This window comes from Ustilaginoidea virens, chromosome 7, assembly GCF_000687475.1.
Source record: "Ustilaginoidea virens chromosome 7, complete sequence".
Taxonomy (NCBI): domain Eukaryota; kingdom Fungi; phylum Ascomycota; class Sordariomycetes; order Hypocreales; family Clavicipitaceae; genus Ustilaginoidea; species Ustilaginoidea virens.
The window spans coordinates 2,063,911-2,088,905 of record NC_057322.1 but is presented as its reverse complement, the minus strand read 5'-3'; the positions used below and the strand labels follow the sequence as shown (position 1 = coordinate 2,088,905).

The 24,995-nt window shown below is 57.9% G+C and overlaps 9 protein-coding genes across 9 annotated transcripts; 3 read left to right on the top strand and 6 right to left on the bottom strand.

Annotated features, from left to right (window-relative positions):
* Positions 1–1,632: 1,632 nt before the first annotated feature.
* On the top strand, positions 1,633–2,427 carry UV8b_08269 (uncharacterized protein; the record flags this gene model as incomplete). Its single annotated transcript, XM_043145766.1, has 2 exons — positions 1,633–1,714; positions 1,790–2,427. 2 exons carry the CDS (start codon positions 1,633–1,635, stop codon positions 2,425–2,427), a joined length of 720 nt encoding a protein of 239 aa, XP_043001701.1.
* A 1,338-nt stretch (positions 2,428–3,765) lies between these two features.
* UV8b_08268 (uncharacterized protein) lies at positions 3,766–6,575 on the bottom strand (the record flags this gene model as incomplete). The annotated part of the gene is made up of 3 exons (XM_043145765.1): positions 3,766–5,858; positions 5,959–6,216; positions 6,305–6,575. 3 exons carry the CDS (start codon positions 6,573–6,575, stop codon positions 3,766–3,768), a joined length of 2,622 nt encoding a protein of 873 aa, XP_043001700.1.
* A 760-nt stretch (positions 6,576–7,335) lies between these two features.
* On the top strand, positions 7,336–8,067 carry UV8b_08267 (uncharacterized protein; the record flags this gene model as incomplete). Its single annotated transcript, XM_043145764.1, has 1 exon — positions 7,336–8,067. The coding sequence occupies one exon, from the start codon at positions 7,336–7,338 to the stop codon at positions 8,065–8,067; it is 732 nt and encodes a 243-aa protein (XP_043001699.1).
* Positions 8,068–8,452: 385 nt separating this feature from the next.
* UV8b_08266 (uncharacterized protein) lies at positions 8,453–10,494 on the bottom strand (the record flags this gene model as incomplete). Its single annotated transcript, XM_043145763.1, has 2 exons — positions 8,453–9,666; positions 9,735–10,494. 2 exons carry the CDS (start codon positions 10,492–10,494, stop codon positions 8,453–8,455), a joined length of 1,974 nt encoding a protein of 657 aa, XP_043001698.1.
* Positions 10,495–12,397: 1,903 nt separating this feature from the next.
* On the bottom strand, positions 12,398–14,573 carry UV8b_08265 (uncharacterized protein; the record flags this gene model as incomplete). Its single annotated transcript, XM_043145762.1, has 6 exons — positions 12,398–12,619; positions 12,682–12,729; positions 12,797–13,258; positions 13,352–13,390; positions 13,446–14,304; positions 14,371–14,573. The coding sequence occupies 6 exons, from the start codon at positions 14,571–14,573 to the stop codon at positions 12,398–12,400; spliced, it is 1,833 nt and encodes a 610-aa protein (XP_043001697.1).
* A 1,124-nt stretch (positions 14,574–15,697) lies between these two features.
* Positions 15,698–17,968, bottom strand: UV8b_08264 (uncharacterized protein; the record flags this gene model as incomplete). Its single annotated transcript, XM_043145761.1, has 2 exons — positions 15,698–17,467; positions 17,591–17,968. 2 exons carry the CDS (start codon positions 17,966–17,968, stop codon positions 15,698–15,700), a joined length of 2,148 nt encoding a protein of 715 aa, XP_043001696.1.
* Positions 17,969–19,616: 1,648 nt separating this feature from the next.
* On the bottom strand, positions 19,617–21,384 carry UV8b_08263 (uncharacterized protein; the record flags this gene model as incomplete). Its single annotated transcript, XM_043145760.1, has 2 exons — positions 19,617–20,849; positions 20,974–21,384. 2 exons carry the CDS (start codon positions 21,382–21,384, stop codon positions 19,617–19,619), a joined length of 1,644 nt encoding a protein of 547 aa, XP_043001695.1.
* Positions 21,385–22,229: 845 nt separating this feature from the next.
* UV8b_08262 (uncharacterized protein) lies at positions 22,230–23,360 on the bottom strand (the record flags this gene model as incomplete). Its single annotated transcript, XM_043145759.1, has 1 exon — positions 22,230–23,360. The coding sequence occupies one exon, from the start codon at positions 23,358–23,360 to the stop codon at positions 22,230–22,232; it is 1,131 nt and encodes a 376-aa protein (XP_043001694.1).
* Positions 23,361–23,706: 346 nt separating this feature from the next.
* On the top strand, positions 23,707–24,768 carry UV8b_08261 (uncharacterized protein; the record flags this gene model as incomplete). The annotated part of the gene is made up of 3 exons (XM_043145758.1): positions 23,707–23,814; positions 23,945–24,116; positions 24,260–24,768. 3 exons carry the CDS (start codon positions 23,707–23,709, stop codon positions 24,766–24,768), a joined length of 789 nt encoding a protein of 262 aa, XP_043001693.1.
* Between the last annotated feature and the right edge of the window lie 227 nt (positions 24,769–24,995).

Below are 24,995 nucleotides of genomic sequence, written 5' to 3'. Positions count from 1 at the left end.
ATGGGGGTTACCTTGATGGGGGTTGTTGAATAACCTCATGCTGGGACTGCACGCCTACGCAGGAATTGGAGTCGCCTGCCTATCCGAAATGAAGTGCCGAGACAGAGAATAGCGATGAGTTATTTTCGAGCCTCTGGTGGTATTGTCAATATCATGACAATAGCTATAGACTTTCCCTAGCCTCCAGCCACCGTTTTGCAAACTCGAGTGGGTACATGGGATAACGACACGTCAGGAGTGTGCCCGTCGCAAAATACGCGGCTGCATTTAGAAAGCACAACGAAGCGAACGGTCGGGCAGGAAGCCTGAGGCACCCGAGCGAGCTTATCAGAGGGGGGTTGAGTTGAGTTGGCATAGGGAAACAATGGGGCCGAACTCACGATGAACAGCCAACGGCTGGCGCGCGCTTGCACTGTCGACAACAATAGACGATGGGCATGGCTTCGGATGGTCGGGAAGATGGGCTGGTGAAGTTGTCGATGAGTGCACTAGCGAGCCCTAACGGTATCCGTCCGTATCTGTCTGTGCAGGTGGACGACTTTGACGTCACCGACGCGCGACCAAGACGAACAAGGCAGTACGGAACGGAATAGAGTCCAGACAGTATTGCACTCTGGAGCCGACACCAGGGGCAGCCGGAATTCGCCCGTGACCGGCACGATTTCGTCTCTTTTAATATACAACCCGCTGGCGGTATACCAACTAGCCGCTTCTGCCTCCATCCAGGCGTCAAAAACAGACCTTCATCCCACCACGTGCTGCTCCTTGGCCACCGGTCTGTTGTCGCGGCAAACCCCCGTCTTTCACGGATAACCAAGTCTTCGTTCCCAACGGGCAACCTGTCATGGACTTGCGAGCATCACATCAATAGGCGGGGAAGAAACGTGGCAAGCATCCCCAGAGCAGCACACGTCGGTATCAGTCACTTGATGACATAGGCAGTTGGAGATGCCAGCCATCCGGGATGTCAAAGGGGCGGTCCATGTTTGTGTAGATTGTACGGAGCATTCTACATTGACAGCGGCGGATATCTACTTATCCATGCTTCCAAGGGCATCTTGCTTCGCCTCTTATTTGTCTTCTCTTGTGCACAAGACCAACTCTCCAAATCACCTGAGTTATAGTTCGAGAGCAGCAAGTCCGACTCGAATCCCGAAGTTCCTTCTGCAAACTGTCCAGCATGGCGGAGCCTCCACGTGGGGACAGACAGTTCCTAAAGGTTTCAAGTTCTCGCGTCGCTCTTGGATCGGGCCCTGCTGCACGTCTTCCAAGACCTGCAACGAGGCTCCGTGCCCAAGTGCATCATGACTTGCTACATGACTTGCTACCTGTCAACGGGCTTCTTTTGGTTTTCCGCACTGCGAAACGTGGTATGCTTGCATTCACGTAGCTTGGATACAACGGGTAGATGCATCAGGCTCGTCCTCCGCTCTGGATCTGGAGTGTCCTCTGCGCAATTTTTCTCGCCCTACTCCCCGCACTTATCTCAGTATCCTACCCCATGCTCTTCGCTCACATGCCAGGCCAAGTCAACCACTGCGGAACCACGATGCACTCCAACGACGCTGCCAAACCGGTCCCAAAGCCGGTCGAGACCCCATCCAAACACACTCAGAGACTTGCGCAAGACCCATGGCTGGTTGGCAAGTCTCACAGCTCATCCGGCTGACCGCATACTTGACCCCCCGTCAACATGACACTATCCACACACGCGGTAACTGGCGTCCATAGCCTCTTCCCAACCAATGTACGGGTAGCAGCCCAGCCCCAGAGCATTTCAATAGCACAGCCCCTCCGAGTTCCCAGCTTCGTCGTCCACACCCCGTTTCCAACGTCGTTTCCAACATCACCAATCACCTACACACCCCGGATGTGCTGCAGTACAGCCCGCTGCAGCACGGGACGCCGTTGTTGCAAAACGACCCTGCCCCGTTGCACCCTCGGCAGACGCTCGAGCTGCTGCAGTACAGCCCGCTGCAGCACGGAACGCCGTTGTTGCAAAACGACCCTGCCCCGTTGCACCCTCGGCAGACGCTCGAGCTGCTGCAATACAGATTGTTGCAGCACGGAACGCCGTTGTTGCAAAACGACCCTGCCCCGTTGCACCCTCGGCAGACGCTCGAGCTGCTGCAATACAGATTGTTGCAGCACGGAACGCCGTTGTTGCAGAACGAGCCCGCGCCGTTGCAACCCCGGCACACGGTCGAGCTGCTGCAGTACAGGTTGGTGCAGCACGGAACGCCGTTATTGCAGAACGAGCCCGCTCCGTTGCACCTCTTGTCCAGGCTGGGGGCAGCAGGCGATGTGTCTTTCAGGGCTGGGCTGGCGAGGCCCAGGCCGAGAAGCCAGGCTGCGACAATGAGCAGCTTCATCATGGATCACTGCTGGGTTCTGGTCGAGGAGTTATTGAGTGGAAAAAGGCAATAGGAAGAGGGCAGTACCCGCGAGATGGTGAAAAAGCTAGGGTGGACAAAGGACTCGAGAGACGGAGAACACACATATATATCTTATCCAACACAGCGGTGATGTTGAGCGGGCCACCCCGGGGCAGAGCCAGGGTCACCGAGCTTTTGCGGCTGAGGTTCTGGACAAGAAGAGTCCTTTTGCGTGCATGAAGCTATTGCCTGTTGGCTCAGTTGCCGTTGAATAAGGAGGGCGGCTGGCATCGAGCAGGGGTCCGCGATGCGGCTCGCGGCGCGACGACCCGCTCGCAGTCTTCAGCCGCACTTGAAGATGTACGGCCAGCAGCACATCCGGTTGGGCCACTTCCGCAGGTGGGACGGCAGTTTCGAGCCACCCATGCCGGCCGTCGCGTGACGCGGGCTGCAGTTCTGCGCTCCGCCCGCGGATCTCGGTTGTGCTTGCAGACAAGCAGGCATGCGCAGCGTTCTCCAGACTCCAGCCAAGCGACCGGGCGTAACACGTCAGCCGCAGCGAACCCGAGCGCTCCACGACGACGACGGGTCGTCGGGTTTTGCCCCCGTCGCGCTGCGCCTGTGCCACGCCGTCCATGCTTCCCACACCGGGCCTGCTTGGCAGGGACTCTCGCGGGGGACCACGCAGGGATTTCCTTGGCGGCTCTCAGCGATCTTCTCTTTCTCCAGCGGCATGCCGACCCGTGCAGAAAACCGACAGTCCGTTGGGCTGGAAGACCCCGCCCAGCTTGGCCGGCGGTTTCGACGCACCCACCCATGCAAACTCCGTGGCTTGGCTGGCGTCCGAGCATCCCGCGAGGACGTCTTGAGCTTCCACATTTCGACAAGTCGCAAGCGTGGCCGCCGAGCTCGTTCGAGTTGGCGTAGGCAACACTCCGAGGCTGGGGCCCTTGGAGAGACAGATGGTTGCCCCGGGCTTGCTGTATCCAAACCGCTTGTGCTCTGTAGATGTGCGCCAAGGCGTGGCGTTGTCTGGCCCAGGCCTGGCCGGAACCAGCAGCCGCTGTAGAACCATGTCACAAGGCATATCGCAAAGACATGCGTAAAGACATGCGGTGAGCAGGGCCTGCGGGCGCACCTCGACAGCCGTGCACCAGCATCAGCTGGTCCAGGCGGCCACGCACGTCCATGATGCGGCAAGAGGCCGTCCAAGCCGCCGGGTCTTGTCAATTGCGCCGTACGAATCAGTGGCCCACCGGGGCCCGTTGCATCAGATATTGGAGACAGCCCGTCGACGTTTGTTGGCAAAACAAAGGAAGCGGCGCCTTGGGGGACGGCCGCCGTTCGTCATACTATCACCAATTTTGTACAGGCCCCCCGTCTGCGCTCACTAGTACTCCTCCGCCAAGACCTTCTTCAGCCCGGCCATCTGCGCCTCCACTTGCTCAATCTTCCTCTGGCTGGCATCCAACTTGCCCAGGAGATACGCCACCCTGCCGGCCGTCTCCAGCGTCTGCCGCGGCAGCTTGGCCAGCATGCCCAGCTCCGCCTCCACAGACGCAACCGTCTTGCCCTCCACCTTGGCCATCTCTTTCAGCACAGCCGTGTCCATCTTGGCCTTGAGCACGCGGTCGCGGACCAGGGCCGAAATGGCGGCCTGGTACAGAGGCTTCCCCGCGGTGATGATCTTGGGGCGCCCCTGGTGGGACTTGATGGTGATGAGCTCCGTCGAGGCGAGTGCCTCGAGGGCGGCTTCCCCGCTGGCGGCGCTGGCCGACGTGGACGAGGAGAAGGTTGGCGACAGCAAGACTTGGTGGTACCGCAGGGACGGGCTCTCGGACAGCGACTTGATCAGGTGCCACGCCTGTTCGCACGACCATTTCCTGTCCGCGTCGTTGGACTTGCCCATGAGGAAGATCTTGACAATGTCGGTGGCCGTCTCGTCAACAATCTCCTCAACCGCCTGCCGGGGGGTCTGGCCAGCCTTGATCCGGCGGGACAGGAACTCGAGGTCCGTGAGTCGTCCGCCGAGGACTTCGATGCACCTGTCCAGTCCGGCCAGGTCCGTGCCGCGCTTGGCTCCGTCTTGGCCGCCGCTGTCGTCGTCGTCGTCGGCAACGGACCCGTCGGGCGCATCTTCCGCATCTTCCGCCAGCCTGCTGGTGACAAACTTCTTGGCCACGCCGGGTTCCAAGTCCCCGAGCGAAATGGTGCGGAACACTCTGTCCGGCAGCGCCTTGGCCAGGGGCTTGGTAAACGAACTGTCTGCCGTGAGGAAGATGACGTGCGCGATGTTGTTCTGCACGAGCGACGCCGCCCAGTCTGCAATCTTCTCGTAGACAATCGTCATGCCCTCGTTCTTGTGCAGGAAGTTGTCAATGACAATGACGGGTCGGGTTTCCGCGTGCGCCTCCAGATAGGCGTCTTCGGACAGCTTCGCGTCCTTGTCTCGCTTGGACCGGGACGAGAGCCCAATCTGCTTGAGGGCGCCCGTGGTCGTGTGGAGAATCTTGCTGATCTGGCTGTCGAGGGTTTCGGAGAAGCCCGCCTTGACGCCCGTGGTGCTCTGCACCGCCAAGTCGATCATGCTGCTGATGCTGTTTGCCCACGAGAAGACGGGGCGGAAGCCCACCGCGGCCGCGAGACGCTTGATGGTGCCTGCCTCGCCGCTCGCGTCCACGATGGGCTTGCAGTCCAGCAAGAGGACGTTCTTGCGCCCGGCCAAGGCCTGATCCATGACCATCTCAATCTTGCCCGACCCCCGGGGCCCGGTGACGACGATGAACGTGTCGGAGCTGCCGTCGAGCCAGTTCCTCAACCGCTCAATCAGGTCGCGCCGATGGTTCCAGACCGCGTGGAGGCCCTCCATGTGCTGCGGCTTGTGGCGGACCGTCTGCGACCGGAACCATTTGTAGAGCCTCGAGTCCTTGAACTTGAGCGACCGCGTCACGTGCAGCTTGATGAAGAAGTTGCGTATGGGGTCAAAGACGATGACGGAGAGCCCGGCCAGCAGGGCGGCGAGGATGGGGATGACGATTTTCGGATGGTTGATGATCCAGTTCCACACGCTGTGCGCCTTGACTCGCTTGACGTACGAGAGCCGCAAAGCAGTGCCGGACCTGCCTCCGCCCATGGCCTCGTCGACAACGAACCCGTGCATGCAGTTTCTTGCCATGATGGCGTCGCTCAGCCTCGGGAACTCCAGCTGCGCGTATCTGGGGACGACCTTGCTGTCAAAGGGCTGGGGGAGAATATCGGCGATTTTGCCGTACCGTCGAAACAAGCTGTACAGCTTCTCTTCCGACAGCTCCTCGGCCGTCGCCCCCGGCTGCGTCGGCACAAACTCCACCTTGACCAAGCTCGAGGGAAACCTGTACAGATCCTCCAGCCACGGCGTTCCCCTGACCAAGCGCGCCGTGACGCCGCGAAAGGGGCTAAACCACGGTTTCAGCGGATGCTTCTCGAGCTTCTGCCGAAGCGTTGCTAGAGGAAGACACAAGCGTCAGTCTGCTTGGCGCGACACATCCCTCCCCCACCCCCCCCAGGAACACGTGCGGAAAAAAAAAGAGACAGACGGACTGACATTCGATTTCCGACGGAGACGTGCTGGCGTCGTACTGGACCTTGACAAAAGCCCCGCCATCTTTCAGCCTGGGCAAGATCTCGGTGACTTTCAGCGGCATGTCGTCCGGTATAGCTCTCTTCACCAACGCGATCGGGTCCAAGCCGCCGCCTCCACCGCTGCTGGAAGAGCTGTAGAAGCGGCCCAGCAAGTCGGTCATGTCGCGATCCGTTTCGGCGGGGTACCTGAGCAGCGCGCTCAGTCTCCGGGGGAATATGTCTAATCACCCCGAGCAGCAGTCAGTCGGAGTCGGGACCATCACCACGAGACGCCAAGACGTGAAAGCGGGCTCCGGGGATTCTCGTACTCTCAAAGAAGAGCAAGGACTCGTTCGGCTTTACTTGGAAATGCCCCGTCTCCTGCTCCTTTTGCGCCGAGGGCTCCGCCGAGCCGGGGGCGTTCGGCGGCACAATCGGCGGCGTCACGGGAGCTCCGGCAGCACCGCCCTCCCAGCGACGCTGGCATGTCGCCGTCGCCGGGGAAAAGGTGCCGCGCCGCGTTGGTAAGCAGCGAGCGAGAGCAGGCCGCACGACACTCTGCCGCGGGCCCAGCGAGACCAGCGTCCGCGCCGAAATCATGACGCGGTTGCGGGGAGGGTGTCTGCACAAGACTGCAGCCCGGATTCGGATGCCAGAGAACGAGGTGAGGAGAAGATGGGACCTGCGGTCCTCCACATGGCGGTTGCTTGCTGTTGTTGCAGGGAAGAGGGAAGCCTTGGGTGCTTGGCGCGTTTGCTCAGCTGAGGTCATGGAGTTGACGGCGGCCCAAGCCACGTCACGTCCGTGCGGCTGGCTGTGGCTGTGGCGGCGCGGCTACTTTTCCGCGATAGTGGAGTCGATAGCTAGTATCACGTGACAATTGCCGCCGCCAATGAAAATCAACGTTCGCGTTGCAACGAGTTCATCAATTAAGATGTATCAAGCTCCTGTTACGTCTGTCTGCGACACGCCTAATTGTTAAGAAGACGATGATATTAATTTTCTAGTTCTGGTGCTGGTTCTGGCTGTGCTGGCTGTGCTGGTTCTAATGCCGGTTCCGGCTCTAGTTCTGGTCAAAATGATTCAAATGACAACTTTTCTGGCCCTGGTTCTGGTCCTGGTTTGTCCAATCGCTACAATTTGTCACGACTACATCCCTAGCTAGTATCACGTGACGGCGGCTCGAAGACCCCTCGGCCGCTGGAGCCCGTCGTCATCCACACCAAAGACATCGAGAAAACGCTTGCATCACCGAGATACCAAATCGCCTGCGACCTCGTCAGCACAACCGCTCGCCACCATTCCCGCGGACCCGATATTCTATCCCCCACCCGCAACTCCAATCTTCGTAACCACCGCCATGGGCTGGTTTTGGTCCTCGTCAGCCCCCCCTCCCGCCAAATCCTCCGCCTCCCCTCCGAACAAACCGTCCTCCGGCCCGGACAAGCCGTCATCCCCCGCACCCCCGCCCGCCGAACCCGTCGACCCCGAAATCCAGCACTTCCTCAACCTCTTCGCCCCCAACCCCGACAGCCAACCCGCCCCGCGCCAGCCCCCGACACCCTCCCCGCCGCGCGAGCCCCCTTCCCCGGCCTCCTCGTCATCCGTCGCCTCGTGGCTCGCTCTCAAAGCGTCACCCGCCCGCGCACCCGACGCCGCCGACGCCCCCGTCGGCGACCCCGTCTCCGAGTCCCTCCTGCCCACAGACATGTCGTGCCGGCAGGCCTTCGACCTCGCCTGGAGCTGCAACGGCCTCGCCGGCCAGTTCAGCTCGGTCTACCGCTACGGCAGCATGCGCTCGTGCAGCGAGCACTGGGACGACTTCTGGTTCTGCATGCGCGCACGAGGGTACGCCGGCGCGCTCAAGGCCGACATGGTCAGGACGCACTACCGCAACAAGGCGTATCGCAAGTACGGCGGCGGCAAGCCCAGCAGCGAGGACGTGTGGGAGCCAAGGGCGGAGAAGCTGCCGCCGGGGTCGGCGTTCAGCATGCCCGCGGGCGAGGCGCAGGTCAGCGATGAGGAATGGAGGAGAATGGAGGAGGAGAGGAGGAGGAAAATCCGAGAAAAACTAGGTTACGATGAGCCTTAAGGGAGGGTGTTGGGGTGATGAGAAGTTAGACTATCGTGTCAATTCAATGAACAGGTCATTACATGGATGATACCTACGGCAAAGCAACATGTACATTTCTATGAAGCTCCTTTAAACTGCGCAAATCTGCTGTGGGTAGCTCAAGGAAAGCATATTAAATCTACAAATCGCAATGACATCCATCACGTAGAAAGAAACAAGCCTTTCTTTGACGCCATTTCGTTCATTAAGCTCATTAAAATACAGACCAGGTACTCCACCCAAGCTTTTGGTGACTCGTCATAACCATAAATGCATATTACCCGCAAACTCTAAAAACATAAAGACCATGAAACCGTTGGAAATCCTTCGCCGTTGCCACACTGGCGACATTGGGTATCTGAATTTAGTCGACCTCCTCGACAGTGGGACCGTCATCGCCGCCAGCGCCGCCGTGGGCACCGCCAGCGCCTGGGAAGCCGCCGGGACCACCGGGCATACCGCCGGGCATGCCGCCAGGAGCACCGCCCTCACCCTGGTAGAACTTCATCATGATGGGATTGGCAACGGCCTCGAGCTCTTTCTGATGCTCCTCATACTCCTCACGGGTGGCCTGCTGGCTATCGTCGAGCCAGGCAACGATACGATCAATCTCCTTGGTCAGCTTCTCCTTGTCCTCGGCGCCAATCTTCTCGTCAACCTTGGAATCGCTGAGAGTGTTGCGGAGTGAGTAGGCATAAGACTCGAGACCATTCTTGGCAGCAACGCGGCGGCCTTCAGCCTCATCTTCCTCCTTGTACTTCTCGGCATCAGAAAGCATGCGCTCAATCTCCTCCTTGGACAGACGTCCCTTGTCGTTGGTGATGATAATCTTGTTGGACTTGCCGGTGCCCTTCTCAACAGCGGAAACATTCATGATACCGTTGGCATCGAGATCAAATGTAACCTCGATCTGGGGAACACCCCGAGGAGCAGGAGGAATTCCGGTAAGCTCAAACTTGCCCATCAGGTTGTTGTCCTTGGTGCGCTGGCGCTCACCCTCGTAGACCTGGATGAGCACACCGGGCTGGTTGTCGGAGAAGGTGGAGAAGACCTCGGACTTCTTGGTAGGAATGGTGGTGTTGCGAGGGATGAGCTTCGTCATCATACCGCCTGCAGTCTCGATACCCAGCGAGAGCGGGGCAACGTCGAGGAGCAAGATCTCGTTGGTGGACTTGGAGCTGGTATCACCAGACAGGATAGCAGCCTGAACAGCGGCACCGTAAGCAACCGCCTCGTCAGGGTTGATGGACTTGTTGGGCTCCTTTCCATTGAAGTAGTCGGTGATGAGCTTCTGGATACGGGGAATACGGGTGGATCCGCCAACGAGAACGATCTCGTGGACCTGGCTCTTGTCAATCTTGGCATCAGCAAGAACGCGGTCAACAGGCTGGATGGTGGAGCGGAAGAGGTCCTGGCAAAGCTCTTCGAAACGGGCTCGGGTGATGGAGGTGTAGAAGTCGATGCCCTCGAAGAGAGAATCAATCTCAATGGAGGTTTGGGCGGAGGAAGAAAGGGTACGCTTGGCACGCTCACAAGCGGTTCGGAGACGACGGAGAGCACGGCTGTTGGTGGACAAGTCTATAGAATGGTTAGTTGGTCAAGTCAGACACACATACATTCGTCGTCAAAACGGGGCTGCTCCGTACCTTTCTTGTGCTTGCGCTTGAATTCGTTGACAAAGTGGTTGACCAGACGGTTGTCAAAGTCCTCACCACCCAAGTGAGTGTCACCAGCGGTAGACTTGACCTCAAAGATACCCTCCTCGATGGTCAGGAGAGACACATCAAAGGTACCACCGCCCAGGTCGAAAATCAAGACGTTGCGCTCACCCTCGACCTTCTTGTCGAGACCATAGGCAATGGCGGCAGCAGTAGGCTCGTTGATAATACGGAGCACGTTGAGACCGGCAATGAGACCGGCGTCTTTGGTAGCCTGACGCTGAGAGTCATTGAAGTAGGCAGGGACAGTGACGACAGCGTTTGTGATGGTAGTGCCGAGGTAGCTCTCGGCAGTCTCACGCATCTTGGTGAGAATCATGGAAGAGATTTCCTCGGGGGTAAAGGTCTTGGTCTCGCCCTTGAACTCGACCTCGACAAGGGGCTTGCCGCCCTTGTCGCTGATGATCTTGAAGGGGAAGTGCTTCATGTCAGCCTGAACCTCGGCGTCGTTGAACTTGCGGCCAATCAATCGCTTGGCGTCGAAGACAGTGTTGTGAGGGTTCATGGCGACCTGATTCTTGGCGGCATCACCGATCAGACGCTCGGTGTCAGTGAAGGCAACGAACGAAGGAGTAGTTCGGTTACCCTGGTCATTGGCGATGATGTCGCATCGATCCTCGCGGAAGATACCGACACATGAATACGTGGTACCCAGGTCGATACCAACGGCGGGTCCTGAGGCGCTCATGTTGGCGTTGTGATGATGTAGACGAAAATCAGAAAACAAGGAAAAGGAACTTTGGGACAAGAGGAATTCAGTCGCTTAGTTTTGTGGGTGAAGAGCGTGAAAATGGGGGTAGGGGGTATAATGGAGAGGAGAGAGTGGATTGGTGTGAAGGAGGAGGAACTGTGACTGTAGGAAAAGGAAAAGAGAGATTGAGCAGGTTGTGAGGGCAAGCTAAATAAACCAGAGCGGGATGTTTCGATGTGGTTCTACTCTGTTCCAAGAGAACCACTAGAAACCAGCAGGGGGTGTGAGAAAGCTCTGGCACCCACGCGAAGTGGAAGCGCCGCGGCAGGTAACAACTACGGCCCCACCATCAGAAACCCTCAACTCCTGCCCCGCCACCTGCGTTATTCCTACAATGTGTTGCTTGGGCCAAGAGGTTCCTTTGGAGGTGTCGCAGATGCGTCAGGAACTTTTTTCGCCTCCTCTCTTTCTCTCTCTCTCTCTCTCTTTTTTCTTTTCTTTTTGTTTTTGTTTTTAGAGTTTAATTTTCTCGATTGCTTGCGTTGCGCATGTTTACCTTGCATTTCCGTTAGACTCGTGGCCAAGTAATTGCTCTAGTCCCCTTGCTCGTTGCGGAGCACGGAAGTACACGATCGCCATTTTGACATCATCCAGCAAGCTCCCGAAAATTCCACGGTTGGGGGGGGGGGGGGGAATCATCCAGGTCGTCGAAACCTGCTCCCCGGTGAGACAGAGGCGGTGAAAAAAAGTACCTTGGACCTGCTCCACCTGTGCCAGCTTCACTCGTGCGCCCCTCTTTTTTCCTCTTTTCTTTCTCCTTCTCTTTCTCCCCCCCCCCCTTTTTTTTTTTTTTTTTTTTTTCTTGTTCATAGATCCGTTCCGCCCACCCCCAGCTAGAAGCTCAAAGAAGCTGCTCGATGGACTTGGAGACGGACAATGGGCGGGGATGGGGAACATGACGCGCTCTTTGCTGTCGCAGGCGGTCAGCACTGGACGGGCAATCGTATTGATCAAAGACGAAGGACAGCTCAAAGAAGCCCCAGCAGTAGAAGCCCAATGGCGGGCGACTGGGCCGCTCCCAACTTCTGAAATCAAGCTTGTCGCAAGTTGGTGCTGGGAAATGGACCAGTCGCCCCTGGTGGAGACGGTCGAGACGGTCCTTTCCCGCGGGGGCAAAAAAATTCGAGCCATTTCCACGCCCGTTGTTGCAGTCTCGCGGCTCCTGCATCACTCAGTACATTATGTACTCTTATTGCAGTAGCACTCCACTAGAGGTCAGGTCATCTCAATGTGGCGACGTGGACGCATACTCCGTAAATCCCATCGAATAACCCGACTCCTGTCCACTCGTCATAACTGGCTTGGCGCTAATGCAGTATAAGTGCCGACTCGCGGACTCCCTCCTCCGCCCCAGCCTATTGAATCAGTCCCGAAACTGTCGACAGTAGTCAAGGCAATCAGACCTGCATCACCGCCCGCGCTGCTGTTTCTAACCGTAGTCTGATATTTCACCTGTTCTTTTCTCTATTCGCTGTAAATCCGCCAGCGGCGGCCTTTTTGAAGTAGCGCTGGTAAAACCAAGCTGTCCAGCACTTTCGCCGTCGGCCTGCGTTCCGGCGGCAATAGATCATCCTCAACGACGACTGACTGACAATGCCATGATGCAGCCCGGAAATTCCAGGCACTCTTATATTCGAACCCGACTCGGTCCTCTTCGAAACTCGGGTTGGATACCGAGGATTCCATCATTTGCAGAGCAACGCCGACCCACCGTCTCACGTGCTACCTGCTACCTGCTACCTGCTACCCTAGCCTTGTTTTGAACTCGCCGCAAATGGAACAAAACCTGCCAAAAGATGCGCTGCACAATGGAAAATTTCCAGCCTAAATCGCCCTACCATCATGCGGCGAGGCTCTGTACCACGGACGCTCTGCTAGTCTTGGCCGACTCATTCCCGCTTTGCAACCGAATGGCCTCTTGTTCAGCCTCAGCCCCCTCCCCCCTGAGCCAAGTCCAGAAATAAGGCTTCGTGAAAATAACATTCAAATTACCCTCGTCGTCGTCCACCGCGGATCTATCACCCAGCTTGACATTGCCAATGAGGAAGCAAGAGAGAAAAGACTAATCCGGTTAGCAAATTCGACAGCGGAAGCAAGCCACTCCTTTCCAGGCGTGAAACGCACCAAGGCCATGAACGGCACAATAGCAACAAAGGCCCAGACCACACCCATCTGCCCCGTATTAGCAATCCCCTTTAAACAAAAAAAAAGTAAGCCGAGCGCGCGGGACAAGACGTACCTTGGCGTCTTGAATCGCCTTCTCGGCCGCCGGCCCGGTCCCATTCTGCGACTCTGAAAAGTCCCCGTGCTTATAATCCAGTCCGGACGTGTTATTGAATACTGTCGACATGATGGTTAAACAAACCGTGCCGCCAAGCGGTGTAGCAATTGCCATCAATCCAATAAGGGCAGCGCGATGGTTCTTGAAGATGGCGATCCCGTGGAGCGGCGCCACCATGAACCGTAGCCCTACGCCGATGCCTACCATGATCATCATACCGAATACTGTTGGCAAATGTTGAATGTACATTGCCCAGACGAGGATGCTTAAGCCGACGGCTTCGGTGAGGGTGCCAAAGAAGAGTGTTGGAAAGGTCATCCGGGGATAGGTGTTGCAGGCAAAGGAGCAGAGGTAGACACCTACACCCATCCCTGGGACGAAGTAGAGGAGTTGTAGGCCGGCCTTGTCGGCAGAGTATCCCTGCACAATCGTTAGCTTGTCTTTCTCTGCACCTGCCCTTGTCTCTCGCGTCCCCTCGATATAGAGGGACATGACGTTTGGGATGATACATACCTGTACCGCAATAAAGTAAATGTTGCCAAAGAACAGCACCTGACCAAAGTCAACAACCACACAACCTCGTGAAACGAAACCAGAAGGAGCGCACCGAAAACAAGGCCATGCCCGTCGCAACCTCAGTATAAAAGATGAGCCCGACATCTCGATTGGTCAACATGCCCCAAGGTATCATTGCCCTTTGGCTCGGCCACAGGCGATTCAACATCCTGCCCGGAGTAAGCATGCTCTCCCAGACGAAAAACAAGACCACAAAGAGGCACCCCAGCACCAGCGACGAAATGACGGCAGCTGAATCCCAAGCATACGTCACACCACCCCACGTCAACGCCAAAACGAGGAGCCCAAATCCCAGCATAAACAAAATCTGTCCACCAACATCAATCGTTTTCAGTCTCGCAACCAGTTTCCTTCTCACCCCCGTCTCAGCAGTTTCGTTCAGCTCGGTTATGGGCTGTGGACCAAGGAGCTCCTTCCTCAGCACGAAGAATATCGCCGCGAGACCGAGAGCCCCCACGGGGAGATCAATACCAAAGCACCATCGCCAATCAGCGCTGGAGAGGTACCCGCCGACCACAGGGCCGATGCCGTAGGACACGCCTCCTATTATGGCGAATAGGGCCCAGTTCCTGGCGCTTTCCTTGAGTGTGACCCTGTCTGCGAGGATGGTTCGCACAACCACGTTGAGACCAGAAGCGGCTATGCCCTGGAACGCTCGACCGAGAAGGAGCATAGGGTACGCGGAGGTGGGTGCGGCGGCGCATAGAGCGCTGCCGAGCATCATGGTGAGCACGGCAGCGATGATGGACAGGTACCGGCCGAACACGTCTGCTATTTGGGCCCAGAAGGGAATGAAGGCGGCAGAGGTGATTGTGAAGGAGGACACAATCCAGTTTTGCTGCGAGAGCTGGGAAAAGTCCCTAGCGATCCAGGGGAGGGCGCTCGCAATTCTGCTCAGCTCAGTCAGCAGGCCTGGGTGCCGTGTTGTGTTTTGAGGTGGTGAGGGCAAGACTTACATGGTTGCGTCCAGGGCCTGTAGCGTGAACGGAGCCACGAGCCCCAGGACGATCTTCCACCTGTACTTTGTAGCCATTGCCTCGTCGGCTTTGCACGACTGACATGGCAAGTGTGTGCTAGGCTGGTGACGGCATGGTTCGGGGGCCTCTTTTGTCGGAGCTTCGTTGGAGCCCCAAATGCAGTTGTATAGATATGTAGCCATGCTCTAGCAAGGGCTTGTAGCCGCAGCGAGGTTCAATGAGCGGAAAGAAAGGCGCATGCTTCCAGGTTCGGCCAGCGATATGGCGGAGACAAGCCAACATATATCAGCTTCGGGACGAACGAGCCATGACCAAGCGAGCCACGATGAAGCAAGCCATCAACACAGCCCTGCCTGCCAAGTACAGGGCCCATTGGAGTAATCTCCTCATGAGGGAATCCTTTTCGAATCGATGGCCAAGAGAAAAGCGGCCTGCGGACGTGGTTGCTGGTACGGAGAGGAGACCCCTGTCAACGGCGCTGTCAACACCGTGCAAGTTTTTTTTTCTCCGATGGGGAAGGGATTCGAAACTTTCAAGCTACAGTACCATGTGGCATTTAGTAAGACGGAATGCTTGCACCTGATATCGTTTCGTGGTGGGGCGGCATTGGTTTCCGTTCTTCGCAAGGAAGCTCCTACAGGACCTCGAATGGGCCTCCCAATGGGGTAAGGCGTTGTCCTTGACAGCCGCCAAGCTGTCACTAGCGGGCCACTTGCAGCTGTCATGCACTCCAGGTTGGAGCCTTGCATGTGGGCCCGCTTTAAAAATTTGGCGGCGGTGCGGAATGGCCCACCAGACATTGAGGTCTCGTCTCAAAGCCCACGCCAGATCTGCAAGAGGCAGGTGGCGCAGAATTGAATCATGGTGTCCTCTGCAAGTCATGCGTTTTGTTTGTGCTTTACACATACAACAATCTGCCGGCTCTTGAGCGCCTTTCCCGCGTTCGCAGATGCACTTGCGCAGATTATACCCCCGGGTCCCATATCCACACGTGTCGTTGTACGTCGATCTGTGTACAAGTTGCCCCGCTGCTGCCTTTCAGCCTGCCAAGGTTGAAACCAATGTTGACGTTCTGAACTCACGTGTCGTAAGACAGGAGAAGAAGAAGAAGAAGAAGAAGAAGGAGAAGAAGAAGAAGAAGAAGAAGAAGAAGGAGAAGGAGAAGAAGAAGAAGAAGGAGAAGGAGAAGAAGAAGAAGAAGAAGAAGAAGGAGAAGAAGAAGAAGAAGAAGGAGAAGGAGAAGAAGAAGAAGAAGGAGAAGGAGAAGAAGAAGAAGAAGAAGAAGAAGAAGAAGCAAAAACGCCCCTCAGGCAAAATCTCTCCCTATGGCGCTCATCACCCTGTCTCTCAGGCGCGTCAGGTGCTTGTCTCGGTCCTCCATCGCAATAGTCAGCGCCTCGTATTTCTTTTGCCAGTACTCCTTTGAAAACAGGTCATCGTCCTGTTTACTCTCGACGTCCGCGCTCACGGGGTTGGCGGTTGGTGGTGGTGCCGGGCATGGCTGCTTCCTTTTTGCCCTGGACCACATGCTCGCTGGGACGACCTGCTCAAAGGTGAAGCCACCCTTGACCTGGCCGAACCGGTATTCCCACTCGCACTTGTACGTGAACTGGCCGTCTTGTTCGCTCAAGCGCGTGCATTTTGGCCTGTTTGTCACCAGGTTCGTCGAACCCGCCAGCGCGGCGAGGTTGATGAGGAAAGCCTGCGGCGAAGTCGACGTCTTGTGCATGGTTTGGAGCATGGCGTGAACCATGGCCATGGACTCCTCCAGTCCCACCGTCTTGGTGGGCTGCCCGTTGACATCTCGCCAGTCCGCCTCGACCATGGAACGTGTGAAGTACGCGACGAGGACGTCCACGTTGGTGCGGTCCTCCATCTTTTCAAAGTAGTAATCCTCCAGCTCGCCATCCTCGTCGTCCAGCGTGCTGTCCTTGGCGCCGCTGCTCTGTCCCCCGCCTTGCTCGTAGGCGTCTGTGGCCTCCTTGGCAAACTTGCGCCACCCATCCTGGTACTTGCTGTCGACGTCACCTGGGTGATACTGGCCGGCGGCCTCGGCTCCTTTGGCTTGCCCTGGGGGAAGCTGCGAAGACGGCGCCGGTGCCGGAGGCGTTGCTAGGCGCACAGGGTCGCCGACGGGTTCGGGCACCTGTAGCGAAACGCTTGGTCTTGCGCCTGTTGCCGGCCTCGGGGCATCGTAAGCCATCTGCGGCCCGGGATCTGCCGTGTGATTCATGTCTGCGCTTGCCCCGTAGCCATTCGAGATGTGCTGGTGATAGGCGTGCTGAAAGTGTTGATCGAGGTGCTGCTGGGGTGGTGGCTGCTGATTGCCGTTGGCGTGCCCGTGAGGCGACTGGGGCAGCGGTGGCGGTGGCAGCGTTGGCGGTGGCAGAGAGAAACTCGATTTCCCCGGTGTCTCAACAGTTGGCGTCCACGGCTGTTGGAGATGCTGATCAGGCCCGTTGGCAGGTGCGCGATTGGCGATGGGAGGACGGCCTCGCGGCCGCGTTCCCGGGTCTTGGCCCACCGTTTTCCAAGCCGAAGAGACGTTTTTCGCGCCTCTCCTGTGACCGGACGTCTTTGCTGTAGATGGAGGGGTGGCGGCCGGCTGAGGCTGCAGCGCGTCGTCCCAAAAGGATCCCCTTGTGGTTGGCGTCGCTGCAGATTGCGACCATCGGCTTACCGGTGTCTGTCCCGGCTCGTTGCCTGTCCACGCTGCATGGGGGCCGCACGTCTTTGAAGAGCCCATGTCCATGTTGTTCCCGCCATCTGCACGGGCCGACCACGGCTCGGACAGCCGTGCTTGACGGTGCTCATCCAGCGCCGAGGGCGGGGACAAGCGCTGTCTCTGGGCTGGCGACACGGCGGCGGCGTCGTCGCCTTCCGGCCTCTTCCGGCCCCTCTTGGGCCTGATTTCAGGAAGCAAGGCCCGCAAAGCCATGTCGTCCTCGACCGCGACACCATCGCGGACGGCCCACGCGATTGGATTTGGGTCCTTGGGGATGCTGGTCCAGTACTCGTTGGGCACGCCTATCAGATACTCGAAGAATGCTTTGACATGCATCGAATTCATCCATTTCTAAACGGCACACCAATGTTAGCAATACGTTTTGCAGTCTTTTGACTGTGGCGAAAGAGCCGCTGCTCTCCTCCTCCTCCTCCTCCTCTTCTTCTTCCTCTTCTTGGTGTAGCATCTGCTCACCTTTAAACGAACCCCGTACTGCGCAATCTTTTGAGCGCTTTCGTCCCTTGAAGGATCAGGCGGCTCAACACCGAGCGTCGTCGTCAGCTCCGTCCAGGTCTTAATCTCGCGGTTGTAAAACCTCCTGACCAGCTCGAATATGGTAAATGTGTCAAAGACCTTGCCCCCACTCCTTGGCGGCGTGCGAAAGCCTTCCCTCAAGAGGGTCGTGTCCGAGCTCACGTCGATCGCCGGGTTGCAGTACAAGATGAAGTGCACGTAGGCGTCTTCGATTGTTGGTGCAGTGACGCGCCGATCCGGCAGAGTGGGCCGGAAGAGATATCGCCCCGGCGCAGAGGATTGCATCGCCAAGCCGCCATTGGTGGTCTGGCGGTCCATCTGCAGCACTACCTTGCCCGGCCCCCGTCCCGTGTAACGGAGACGACGGCCCAGACCCTCTGCGCAGCTCAGACTCGCCCTTGGGGCGAGGAAGGGGGGGGGGGGGGAGGGAAGGGCCAGCGTCAACCCACCAGCCCTCGCAGCAGGCTCGAGCCGGGCATGCAGCAATTCCGTGCACAACGTCTGGCGGCGCCAACTGCTGCGTTTGCTGCCAATGGGTTCTAGCTTCCGCAAGCCGGAGAAAAAAAAAAAAAAAAGAACAAAAAATATGGGGGAAAGGAAGGAAGAAGAGGAAAAGGAAAACGTCGAGTGGAGGCACTCCGCCGCTGGGACCAAGCCCCTAATGGACCGGGGGATTTTTTTTTTAGTCTGAACCGGGCATCGGCCCCGGGGGTCAAGGATCGGCGTCTTTGTTCTCGTACGTATAGCGTGTGTTTATGCGCGCCGGTTGGTAGTAATGGTATTATTGGAACGGCGTGATTGGAGACTTGCGCAGATGTTTTAGACGTGGAAATGCGACCAACTAGTGGTGCTTGTGCTTGTGCATCATGTCGATGGAAGAGTCCAAGGCAGTACGGAGTAATTAGGCCGGTATGGCCAGGAGGGGGGGAATTGGAAACTGGGCAAAAATATAAATTGTATGCATGAATCGGTGGGCGGGCGTTGGCGGCTGTGCTCTAGACAGAGGGCTCAGCCCCACCTTGATGCAACGTTTTTGATAGCCCAGCCGCGAGCCGTCATCATTACTACAGTAGCAGCGGCAGCAGCAGCAAGATCGCAATTGACAGCAAATGGCTGGGGCCAGGCGCCCACTGCCGCAAGCCCGCACTGATCGACCATCCTACAATAGCACTGTGTTCCCGCCTGGCCGCCAGCCGCCAGCCGCCAATGCCGATGCTTATGTCTCCTTGAATGTCTTGTCTCGCCACGGTGCTGAGCAATAAAGGGTTTTTTTATCTTCACTTTTTTTTTTTTTTTTTTTAGAAAATTATGTAAGCGTTATAGATTCAGGACCGTAACTTGGCCTTGTATCAAATACCTCGTCATACTGCCCCAAGTCCCTAACGCAGACCCTGGCCGTCTGAGCAGATGAAGCAAATAGCAAATCCAAGCAAACGCACACAACCCACCAGACAAAATAAATCGCAGCCTTCACATGACACCGTGCCTTTTGCCTCCACCAGCATCACTTGTCAAACCTCATTACGCCCATATCTATGCTTAGATTACCCCATCACCCATGCCGGCAGGAACCAAGCTAACAATAAACTGCCATCGCGAGAGCCAACCGCCGCGATTTGAAATGTCAGCAACAAGAAAGAGTTTGAAAAAGAGAAGAAAAGAAAAAAAAGAAAAAAAAAAAAAAGACAGACGCACGCACGCACGCACGTACACACCAAAAGAGAAGAAAAGAAGATGAAGAAAATAGGGAAAGAATCACAGAACGAAAGAAAGAAAGAATGAATGAATGAATGAATGAATGAACACAAAAAACTCTTGCCAGATGAAGCAGACCAAAAGCACTCTTGTTGTATATATCGCGCAACAGGCACGCCACGCTGGGAAACAATGAAAAAGCACCTGACTACAAGTTAAATGAGCCGCTGCGCCCGAAAAAAAAAAATAAACCGTGTGCACAAAGACGTCCTTATCCGCGACGAGCTCTTGCCAGTGCGCTGCCCGTCGTGCCTTGCCGGGACATGGCCACGCCGCCTTGACTGCTCTGCCTGCTCATGGGGACGGCAGGGGCGGGCTGCCCCCCCAGAGATTGGCTGGAGCCGCCGCCGTGTCCGGGGCTCGTCTGGTCCCTCAGGCTGCTGGTCGGCAGGCCGAGCGAGTCGCGGAACATGTCGGGGTCCTCCCGCGCGGCGCCGGTAATGGCGACGAACCGACCCTGCTGGTACGGCGTGGACACAGCCTCGAGGATCCTGCGCAGACCGGTGGGGGCGTCGAGGTGCGCGCCAGGCTTGTGCGACTGGTCATACTGCTTGAGGAAGCCCATGACGGACATGTCCGACAAAATGTCGTCCTGGGACAACGGCACGGGGAAGTTTTGGTCCGCGGTCCTCGGGTACGGCTTGAGATACTGCTGCGGCACGTGGGGCGGCATCTTGGGAGGCTCCTGGGCGTGCATCAGATCCAGGTTGGCCGGCACCTCGAAGCTGGCGATGCCCTCGACGCCGAGGATCTTGTCGTCGAGGAAGTTGGCGGCGCTGGCCCCTCCGCGGGTGCTTCTGGTCGCGTGCGACACGTTGCGCTCCATCATGGGCGCGCAGGGGACGGAGTCGGCGTCGTTGTCGTCCCCGTTGGGGGAGTCGCTGTCGTCGGGGGACGACGACGCGTTCCCGTTGACTCGGTTGCGCAGGATGTACTGGTGCGCGGCCAGCGCGGCCGAGTTGTAGTGCAGAGACAGCTCCTTGTCCGTAAAGAGCTTGTCCAGGCTGTAGATGGGCCCGTTTTGCTTGGCGGCGGCACGAGCCTTTTCCGACTGCCACAGGGCCGTGGTGTTGTTGGGATCCAAGGCTCGGCGCATCGGCACCGGCGATCCGTCCTCCTCCCCGGGGTTGCGCTTGCGCTTCTTGTCCGAAAACATTTGCAGATCTTCGGCGTCTTTGCGAAGCCGCGTGGCTCGCTTCGCGTGGGTTCCGCCAGGGCTGCCGGGGTTGGTCAGGCTGAAGTGGTTGGGGTTCAGAAGCAGAGCATTGGAGTCGTTAATCTCCAGCACTTCCTTTTCCCGGTTCAGCCGGTTCTTCTTCTGCGTGAGGGTGTTTATGAGGCGGTCGCGCAAGGTGCCCGTCAGCGCGGCGTGCTCCCGCTTTGCCGTCTCGACCTTGTACGCGTGCGTATTCTTGTACTCTTGCACCTTTCGATCGTATTCGTTCTGCAATTCCAGAGGCGAAGCGCCCACGTTAGAGAAATTCTTTCTTCTTCTTTACTCTTATTTTCATTCTGTCTTCCTGGCCCGCGCCGGCCAAGCAAAGAATGGCGGCGTCAGTCGCACTCACCTTGGACTGCGTCAGTTGGAAGTCGCGTATCTCAATGAGATCCTCAATCTCGTCAATGAAGTTGGGGAACTTGATGCCCGCCATGTCCATGAGGCTGCGGGCATTCTCCGCATGCACCGCGGGCTCCTGTGTCTGCCTATGTTCCTTTTGGAGCTCGGCCGCAACCTCGAGGGCATTCGGGTGGTAGGGATCGAATCGCTGGACGAGCCCGATCTCGTACTGGATCTTCTGCAGCTGATCGCGGTAGGTCAAATCCTGCTCGCGCTGAAACTTGTCCGTCATGCTAGACAGGCGGTCCATAAGGGCCTGGCGCTTCCGATCCCGCTTCGATTGTGCGGCCGGCGGAGGAGGAGTCCGTCGCTCGACTTTGCTGGCAAGGCTGGAGGGCATCGTGTTGTTGCTGGCGGCCATTTTTCTTCCTCGCCAACAGCCGAGTGCAGAGCGCCTAGATACCCAAGTTTCTTTTTTATTTCGAAGCTGAAGCAAAGCAGAGCCGACCTCGGCAGCACAGCGGAAGAACTAGGGACTGCGGGAATTAAAGAACTGCGGTGTTATAGCGCAGCGTTTCCCTGGGCACGAGAATCGGATGAAGGGCGGTGATGCTTCGCTTTCGCCAATGAGGCCGCAAGCGTAAGCAACGACAAAAAAAAACCCGGAGACTGAACGTTCTTTTTTATATATTTTTTTTCCTCAAGAAGAGAACCAAGCAGATGGGAAGCGGGATCAATAAAAAAAAAAGGATTCAATCAAAAAAGAAACATCGTGCACAGTAATCCAAGCCTGCCTTGGACTCTTGGAGCCGGCCAGGACAAACAAAAGGTGTGCCTTCTATTCTGCCCGCAGTCCTTGAAGGCGGCGGCGGCTGCGAGCGCATGGACCTTGGGTGTTTAGTGGCGGCACGGTCTCACCGCCTGCCGCTTTGGCCAGGGCTGCCGAGCTGGGAAACAGATGATTGGCTGGCGGGGCTTGGCGAAGGTTCAAAGCGGCATATAGCATGCATAGTACGGAGTAATCCGTACCTAGCACCAGACACATACGGAGTAAGTACGGATACTCCGCAGGCGGCGGGTTGTACAGTGCTGATGGGGCCTGAAACGACAGAGGCACTGTGTGGCCGTGGCTCCCGACTCGCAAGACAAGTTGTGTCGTTGCTTTGGTGCGATGAAAACAGCCGAACGTCCAAACAGGTCAATGACAGTTGGGTCAAGGACACGGGAAAAATTACAAGCAGATGCCGCAGCAGGCATGTCCATTCGCTACAGCCCATTCCGCAGCTTCTGTAGTTGACTGATGAGCCCAAACCCTCCCAGCCCCTTGGCTTCCTCGGCACCGTCCTGCCTCGTCGCACCCGAGGGATTCGCCGCCCAGCCTTCCTTCCTGGCCGCTTGATCCATCTCCCTCATCAGATCCCTGTGGCGATCCTCGACCATCCTGGCCAAGCTCTCGATAAACTTGCTCCGACCCTTTTCCTCCGCCGTTCCCTTCCACACCGTCGCCAGCTCCTTGAGCTCTTCGATCCGCGCCGCAGCTCTCTCTATCCCCTGGACGGGATCATCCGCCTGATGCAGCATGTCCGAGACGTCTTGCCGAAGACCCTGCAGAACCTGCTGTCCTTTCTCTTCGGAGCTCTGCTCCGCCGAACCCGGCTCCGGCGCAGACACGGACAGAAAGCCCGAGCTGACGGACACCTCCGAGGGCGGGAACGTAAACTCCATGGCGTCGCCAAACGTCTTGATGACGGCGTCGAGGCGTGAGCGCACCAGGGTCAGTGTTCGCAGCTGCTTGATGCACTCTGGTTCTGCGGAGGGCGCGTCGGAGCCAGCAGCCTGAGGACGCACGTGCGGATCATCCGCGGCTCCGAGGCCATCGTCGGCGGCTCCAGCAGCGTCCGTTTGGGAGGGCTCCCCCCCGACGTTGCCGCCTGGTGGCAGGCCGCCCGGGATAAAGGTCTCGATGTCCTGGCGAAGCGTCTCCGTCAGCGTCTCGGACAGACTCAAGGTCTCGCCCCTCAACAAGTCCACTTGGTAGGCGAGGCGGCTCCCGCTGCGGAGAATGTCGTCTGTCAACTGGGTCAGGGTGTCGCAGAGCCGCGTGGTGTGCGCGTTGAGCTGCGACAGCAAGGTTTGCGTCTGATCGCAGAGCTCGGTGAGGGGGACGGCGCCGTCGGAGGGTGTGGTGGTTGCTTGTTTGGTGGCGAGAGGAGGCAGGGCGGCGTTCAGAAAGGCGGCGGCGTCAAAGGATGGGTTGAGGAAGTCGTGGAGGAATTCGTCAGAGGTGTGGGGAGACTTGGGTTGAACGAGGGCCGTGGGCTGCTGGCCGCTTCGGATGGGGAGGGACGCGGCGTTGCCGGTGGTTCGCAGACGAGAGTGTGTCTGGTCTGACGCCATTGCAACTGGCTGAGAGTTGGAGAGTCCGACTCGGGGTCCGACTCGGGGTCCGTCTCTCTGCTATCTTTTCAAGTTGTCCAACAGATGGACAGGTGTAGGTGTAGATGTTTGAGACACGGCACGCAGCTGGTCGACGGAACCTTGCCCCACCAGACACGATGAATCCACAGCCGAGTCCGGTTTCGAGCCCCGACGCAAGCCACTCCCTAAAACCCAGGGCCACCAGCATGTGCCCCAACCCCCCCAACCCGTGCCCCTTCCCCACGAAATTCTTACCCTGGATCTGCCCCCCTCGATCCGCCCCCCCCTCCTCGCCGCACCGGACGATGCAACGGACGACTTCGAAATGAGCCCAGCCGAGGAAATGCGCATCAATCCAGCCAGAGCGCAGGCTCTCACGTCGCAGCTTGAGTCCGTCAAGGCGCGCATCAGTGCGGTCGCCAACCGCCGGAATGTAAGTCGCCTTCACCTCGCCTGACGGAGGTCATGAGCCAAGCCCACATGTCTCATGCCTCCCCTGCCGCCGACGACGTGTCCGCCCGCTCAGGGAGCATGGAGAGAAGACAAAAGACTCACCATACCAGCCGCGACTCGTCGCAGTTTCCAAGCTCAAGCCGGCCAACGACATTCTGGCCCTCCATCAAGCACCGGCCTCGCACCGCCACTTTGGCGAAAACTACGCCAAGGAGCTGGCGGACAAGGTTGAGCTGCTGCCGAAATCCATCCAGTGGCACTTTATCGGCCGGCTGCAATCCAGTCAGTACACCCAGCCCCCCCCTCTCCCTGGCCTATATTTTCTTCTTTTCTTTTGTTTTCTTTTCTTTTCTTTTCTTCTTTCTTCCTTCCTCCCTTCCTCGGTCGCTTGCACCTCGTTTCCCCCCTTTTTCTGACCAGCCCAGGCGACTGCAAAGCCCTGGCCAGGATCCCCAACCTGTTCTGCGTCTCGTCCGTCCACGACAGCAAAAAGGCCTCGCTGCTCGACTCGGCGCGCGGCGCGCTGCTCTCGTCCGACCCGTCGCTTCCCCGGCTCGGCGTCCACGTGCAGGTCAACACGTCGGGCGAGGAAGCCAAGTCGGGCTGCCGCCCCGGCGAGGAAACCGTCTCGCTGTGCCGGCACGTGGTGGAGTCGTGTCCGAACCTCCGCCTCCTGGGGCTCATGACGATTGGCGCCGTTGCGCGGAGCCAGGCCGCCGCGGCGGGGGGCGAAAACGAGGACTTTGCGACGCTGGGGCAGCAGAGGGACCTGGTGGCGCGGGAGCTGGGCCTGCAGCAGGGCCAGCTGGAGCTGAGCATGGGCATGAGCGACGACTTCGAGGGCGCCATCAGGATGGGCAGCGGGGAAATCCGAGTCGGGAGCACCATCTTTGGCGAGAGACCGGCCAGGGCAGATGCCAAGATTAGAGAGTGATGTTTCTTTTCCTTCATTTTCTGGTTTTCAGTTACCAACGGGGGGTGCATATACACTAGAGCATGGGCATGGAAGTCATAGACGGTGGACGGCACGCAAGAGCCAGCGCGGCGGTGGCTCGCTAGGTTGGTGTTGATGTGGATTGGCATGATCGGGCTGGAGATGGCTGGGCTGGCTGGGCTGGCTGGGCTTGCTTCGTCCACGGCTTGGCTTTCTCGGGGATAGAA